Source organism: Camellia sinensis, chromosome 1 (genome assembly GCF_055761805.1).
Source record: "Camellia sinensis isolate YWXY chromosome 1, ASM5576180v1, whole genome shotgun sequence".
Lineage (NCBI taxonomy): Eukaryota > Viridiplantae > Streptophyta > Magnoliopsida > Ericales > Theaceae > Camellia > Camellia sinensis.
In genome coordinates this window covers 64,514,229-64,521,149 of record NC_138961.1, presented here as the reverse complement: position 1 = coordinate 64,521,149, position 6,921 = coordinate 64,514,229, and the positions used below count along the sequence as shown (strand labels likewise).

The 6,921-nt window shown below is 31.4% G+C and overlaps 1 protein-coding gene across 1 annotated transcript; it reads left to right on the top strand.

Annotated features, from left to right (window-relative positions):
• The first annotated feature begins 2,458 nt into the window (after positions 1-2,458).
• Positions 2,459-6,495, top strand: LOC114268670 (nucleoside diphosphate kinase 1). Its single transcript, XM_028209868.2, has 4 exons — positions 2,459-2,801; positions 3,415-3,463; positions 5,206-5,437; positions 6,163-6,495. The coding sequence occupies exons 1-4, from the start codon at positions 2,751-2,753 to the stop codon at positions 6,275-6,277; spliced, it is 447 nt and encodes a 148-aa protein (XP_028065669.2). The 5' UTR covers positions 2,459-2,750; the 3' UTR covers positions 6,278-6,495.
• Positions 6,496-6,921: the final 426 nt, after the last annotated feature.

Below are 6,921 nucleotides of genomic sequence, written 5' to 3'. Positions count from 1 at the left end.
TTGTTAGAAGCATGCTTTATATAGACAGAAAGGTGGCTGTTCCGAACAGGTGCCAACAGATAGGCAACTGTTTGGACAAATAGACAATCTGTTTGGACAGATTCGGTTGGAATACAACAGGTAGAAACCTGTTTGAACTAGTTCGGATGGTATGGACTTGTAAGGGCCTTGTTTGGGTAAAGAAAAATTTTGGACCAAATTTATTTTGAATTTTGAAACCAAAATTAAAAAATAAATTACAAATGTTTTTTGCCCAAAAAGATAAGTATTGGGTCGGACAAGCCCAATTCAACCTCACACCACGCACCTATGCCCAGCTCGGCCGATCGGACGGACGGCGGCGTGTGGTTTTAATTTTGGGTCCAATGGGTCGCGCCCACTACACCCATAATCTCACCCTTCCACAAACTTGGGTATCTCTTGGGGCCTATACCAAATATCCAATGCTAAGGTTTATAAACCCAAACAATTCCTCAAGCCTTTCTAACGTGGGACAAGCACATTTCACAAATGTGCAGTAAACCCACTAAAATACATTTCCACAAATCCGAAAACGCGCGTTGAATTCTCATTCATCCGGAAATGGTTTTGAGCAACCAAATATATGAATTTATTCACTACGCGGCATTAAACATGAATCCAATTAGAAACGTTAAAAATAACGCTTGGGTCTCACCTTAATTAATGCTCAAAATTAGTAAAAAACAAGGATTTTTCAAAACCATTTTCCAACAATTTTTAATTCACTAATATGTGTGCTATTGTTTGATTATTAATCTTTCTTACTTATGGGGGCAAATTACATTAATAATCCCTATAATTTAGGATTTATATCATTTTGATCATTAACTTTTTAATTGTGACACATTTGACCTTAAATTTTGAATTTTGTCCCAAATAAGGGCAATTGAAGATACCATTGTTTAATTTCAAAAGCAAAATCTTTAATTTGAGAAAATATAAACTAATTTGACAAAAATAAATGTCAAAAAAATATTTTTGAATTTTTAAAAATTATTTCTACACACTAAAGATAAAATTATGTAAAATTGATAAATTTTTTAAACATTTATTTATTTTACCAAATTAATTTTTATTATGTGTTTGGATGATGATCATGTAATGGGTGATTATTTTTATTTTCATTAAATTAGTTTCTATTTTTTCAAAAGTCAAATATTGCGACAACTTTGATATCATTATTAAACCAATCAATTAAATCACAAAATCTGAAATTAAAAACATTTCATATATTAAATATATCGATCACACATTAAAATCCTAACAATCACCCATTACTTGATCATCATCCAAACACATACTATTAGAAATTAGGGTAAGTTACACTTACACACCATGCGAATTGGGTTTAATACATATCACCTCCTGACGTTTGGAAAATTACACTGACCCCTTATCATTATAATTATTTAGATGGAATTAACGTTGGTATCAAAAAAATATTAAATTCATACATTTTCTCTTTTCTTATTTTGCTTTACTTCTTCTATTTTTTTTCCCTTTCCTTTCCTTTCCTCTATTTTTTTTTTCAATGTAATTTCTTTTATTTTTCTACCAGGAGTTGTTGCCTTTTTATATAACTAAAGGGTTTGTAAAATGAGACTATCAACCATAGGGGAGATAATGTAATTTCTATAACGTCAGGGGGTAGTATGTAATCGGACTAAACCTCAGGGGGTGTCAGTGTAATTTACCCTAAAAATTAATTTGGTAAAACAAAAAATAAATATCTAAAAGATTTATCAATCTTACATAATTTTATCTTTAGTGAGTAGAAATAATTTTTTAATTTTTTTTTGTTATTTATTTTTGTCAAATTAGTTTATATTTTATCAAATTGACGATTTTGTCCTTAAAATTAAATAATTGTATTTTTAATTATCCTTATTTGGAACAAGATTTAAAATTTAAGATCAAATATATTACAATTAAAAAATTAAGAATTAAAATAATATAGTCTCAAACTATGGGATAGTATAATTCGCCCTACTTATTGGTGATATATATATTCCACTAGCACGAATTATATGATTTATTTTGTTTTTTTTCATGTAGATTATATATAAGATACTAGAATTTAAATAATTGAAATATAAATAAAGATTGAAAATCTCTTCCCACTATCCAAACACAATATAAGGCCTTATTTGGTAATATCATTTTTTATTTTTTGGTAAAGATAAAAATTTGGTAAAGATTTAAATAAAGATTTTTTATTTTTTTACTTTTTGGTAAAGATTTAAAAAACCAATAATCTATTCCAAAAAATAAAAATAAATTTTTTTTTAATTTTTTACACATCTTTTTATAAAAATATAAAAATTCATTCTAAACATACTAATTTTTTTAAATTATATTTTATCTAAAACGTCAAAAAAATATTAAAAAATTCTGGTCCCAAATGAGTCTTAAATATCTCTCAAAACAAAGGTGTTTTAGGAAGAAAAAAAAAGGAAAATGAAAACAGTTACCATAAGAAAATATATATATACATATATATATTTGTGAATCATTTCGGTTTGATTCTCCATCATTTTCCGAAAAAGAAACCAAACATACATAGGGTTAGGGTTTGGTTTGGTATCAATCACTTCCACACTATAAAGGGCTTCCGGCTTTTCAGTCTGTCTGTCTTCTCTCTCGCTCCGGTAGAAAATTGCACAGCCGAAGCTACAGAGAGAGAGAGAGAGAGAGAGAGAGAGAGAGAGAGAGCGAGCTAATCAGCGAAAATGGAGCAGACTTTTATCATGATCAAACCCGATGGCGTCCAGCGAGGCTTGGTCCGTCTCTCTTTCTATATATTTGTGCTTTATACTTATCTTCGTTCATTCACATATAGGGAATTTACCGTAATTTCGCTTCATGTATGTTGAAATTTTTTAGAAACCCTGTAATCTGTGAGTAAACAGACCAAGTTTCGCATTTGTCAGTTTAATTTTGCTGAAATCTATAGGGAATTTGTTGGCAAAAAATTGATCTTGCCTTACTATTAACTCTGCAAATCTATATATATATATAGTTGTGTCACTTCAGCCAAAATTTATGTATTCTTTTTGTAAAATTTATGTGATAGTCCGTTTGGACTGAGTGATTTGGTAAGAAAGTATAAGAAATGAAGAGAAAGAGAATGATAAATGTAGTTTACATTACAGGTTTTATTTCTCACAAAAGTGGAACTGTTTGGTTGTGTAATACCAAGATTTTCGTTAAAATACAATGGAAGAAAATTTTCTCACATATATGCCTATATCACATACCTTGCTTTCTTACTTATTCAAACATGATTAGAGTACAATCATTTTTTTTTTCTCACTTAGCGATCCAAACAGAGTGTGAGGTGTTTGCTTTGGTAGAAAATGGAGATATGACTGACACTTGAGTCTCTCCTTTCAGGTTGGTGAGATTATTTGCCGATTTGAGAAGAAGGGTTTCTCGTTGAAAGGTATTATAAGTTTGTAGTTCTTTACTTATGCTCTGCTTTTACAATTGTGTTCGTGTCTGTCTGCAGACGTGTTTGTGTGTAATTTAGGTGTGCAATTCGGTCGGGTTCAGGCAGATTGAGAAGTTGTCCAAATTCAACTCGAGTTGTGCTAAGAGTTATCAAGTCCGACTTGCAACCCAACCCAAGTTAGGCATGAGTTGCCTGAATTGCACATAAAGTCAAGTTTATATATATGTATATATATATTTATTTATTTATACAATTCGAGTTTCGGGTTGTTTTGTATCTTTGTTCAGGTCCGTCCAAATTTAATTCGAATTTTTAGTCCAAGCTCGCACTAAATTCAAAAATATGTTGCCCAAGTCTTAAAAAATTCATGCTTAACTCGAGTTACTCCCGCCCAAGTTGCACCCCTAGTGTAAATTGGGTGTGTATAATTTTAATTTTAAGGGGCGTTTGCACGTAAGTCCTAATTTATAAATTTATACTCCATTAACTCCTAGCTAAGATTTTTTGGACCTTCAAGTCTCATAAAATTTTTAGTAGTCGGAATTGCCCTTCAAACAATAATTGTTCATCATTTATGATTATCTATAAAGGAACATGATGATTTGACATTTATTTTGATTTTCAAAATTTTAAAATATCAACTTTCAAATCGGAAAAAGGAAAAAAAAAAAAAATTGTGTAAATTTTTTTTTTTCCTGAAAAAATTGAAAAAACTGAATTATTTTTTTATGCAAAACTAAAAATTTGTGTCTATCAGTGTTATTAAAGGCGATAGGCGCACCAAGTTGCCAAGGTTTCTTGGGGCTTAGGCTCAAGGCGCAAGGTAAGGCGCAGGTTTCACCGAAGTGAGGCGTACTTTGTACAGAAAAAATGTATAATTTAATATAAATAAATAATTTAGTGTTCAACATGAACAAAATAAAATGTTAAACATTTATTGTTTTTTGGAGATTAGAATTAGGATTAATTTTTCTTCTATCATTGATTTGGAGTTGAATGTCCAATGTATTAGCATCTGTAATAATAGTAGGGATCTTTTGTAGCTGCACCATATTAAATCAATGGTTAGATTTTAAACAAAATCAATTAAAACAACAATAAAAAAAAAAAAAAAAACACCTCAAGACGCAAGCCTTGGGCCAATCAGACGCCTTATCACAGTCGTCTGACTTGGAGCACTATAAGGCACAAACCTTGGGCCTAAGCGTGTCTTATCGAAGTCGCCTGGCCTGGAACACTACAAGGCACAAACCCGAGAACCTGGATAGGACATGGGCCTAGGCGCACGCCTAGACGCGCCTTTAATAACATTGGTTTCTATAAAGAAGCATGATGATGCAACATTGATGTGCAAAATTGAAAAAAAAAAATAAATAAATAAAATTTTAAAAATGAAAAAACTGATAATGTTCCCAGTTTTAAAATTGGAAAAACTGATAATGTTCTCTATTTTATTGGATAGTTAAATTAAACCAATAACTAGAAGAGCAAAAACATTTAATCCCATGCTCTGTTTTTTCTAATCAGTTAGTGAAACAATTATTTGGAAAAATTGATAATGTTCTTAGTTTTATAAAATGGGAAAAATTGATAATATTATCAGTTTTACTAAATAGGACTTATGGATTCAAAAAATCTTAGATACGACCTGAGCTACCATAACATTTGTAAATAGGACTTTTAGGTAATTAACTCTAATTTTAATTGCAATGTGCTCAAATTTTACATGTTAGGTTTGAAGCTTATGAATGTGGAGAGGGCTTTTGCCGAGAAGCACTATGAGGATTTGTCAGCAAAGCCATTCTTCAATGGCCTGGTTGAGTATATTGTCTCTGGTTCTGTGGTTGCCATGGTATGGGAAGGTAAAGATGTGGTTGCCACGGGACGGAAGATTATTGGTGCCACTAACCCATCAGAGTCGGCTCCTGGCACAATCCGTGGTGATTTTGCTGTTGAGATTGGCAGGTACGTTGCTGTGATCTAATCTACTGACTAAGTAACATTTGTTGTGTTTCTAATGGTGTTTGGCTTTCAATTGTTTGTTGTTCTTTGTTTAATAGGAAAATGGCAATATATAGGACTTAATATTGTCTTCTTTAATTTGTTTTTTTTTTTTTTTTTTTTGTTGTTGAATTAGTTGAGGATTTTTTGATAGTCTACATTGAATTATGCAGTGTGATGCAGTTGGCTTTAATTATCATTTAAATATGCATATGATTCCCACGCCTAATAGTCAACTTTGAACTTGTCTGAATTTGGAAATTTGAACATTTGTATAATAGTAGATTTATCCTTTCTTGGTTGAAGTATTCTACTTTGCCACTGAAATTTTCACCTTTTTTTTTTTATAAATTTTTTAATATGATTGAAGTCATTTTATGAATCTGGATATAGTTTTTATTCTTTTGGAGCATGTTCATATCATCTTAGAAGCTGCATTGTCCATTGAACAGGATCAACTAAAATTTCAACTTTCAACCCAATTTGTTCACTTTTGTATGGGCCATATTGGTCATGAATGCATTCTAAGTTTTTTTTTTTTTTTTTTTTTTTTCTCATGTTATTTACTTCATATGGTTTGCTTAGTTGATACTTCCGGTGCTTGATCAGATTCATTGTTTTGGAGGTCTCAAAATCTTATATCTGTTTGTTTTTTTTCTCTCTTTTCTTTTCTTTTCCCTTAATTGCAGGAATGTCATTCATGGAAGTGATTCGGTTGAGAGTGCTAGGAAAGAGATTGCATTGTGGTTCCCTGATGGCACTGTAAACTGGCAGAGTAGCCTTCATCCATGGATCTATGAGTAAAATCCCCATCGTGCTTCGGTTGGTGGTGGAAAATTTGACCTGCAGTTTCTAAATTATTCTACTTCATGGTTGTAGTGTATATTGTGATTCAGTTGTTGATTTGAGTTTTAATAGACTTGGTGGTATGGTATGTTGCTAGCATTTGTGGAGGAACATCAGCTTGTTTTCAGTTATTGCTAATTTTATATAGTAATTGGCATGAGTTGTGGTGATGATGATATCATATTTCTGTTGGTGTTAGTGACATCAAATAATAGCTTAGAGCTTTACATCGTGGCCTGCTTCCAGTCTGGATTCTGGGTTTTCTTTGGAAAGAAGGGTCCTTTGCTGAATTTTATTGGGAAATTACAAATCAATGAAAAGTAGAGAAAATACATTAGAAAACGTGAATGTGCAAGAGTCCTCTGTAAAGTGTACTCACAATTTATGCTTATACTAGAGCAGAGATCCACTCATTTTTTATGTGTTTATAATTACGTTCTCTACATTTTACTGATGATTTGTGACTTCAATTTTATTTACTAGTTGACTTCTTCAATCAGGAGTAGTCAGATCTGATTCTGCCTAGATGTTGGATGCCTTTATAGAAGTACACTATACATGACCCCTGGATAAAATAATGTAAATATCTTTAATGGGCCTTA

Coding starts and splice junctions, on each gene's coding strand:
- LOC114268670 (XM_028209868.2), top strand. CDS start 2,751: ATGGAGCAGACTTTTATCATGATCAAACCCGATGGCGTCCAGCGAGGC. Junction 2,802..3,414: donor ATGGCGTCCAGCGAGGCTTG/GTCCGTCTCTCT, acceptor CTCTCCTTTCAG/GTTGGTGAGATTATTTGCCG. Junction 3,464..5,205: donor GAAGGGTTTCTCGTTGAAAG/GTATTATAAGTT, acceptor TTTACATGTTAG/GTTTGAAGCTTATGAATGTG.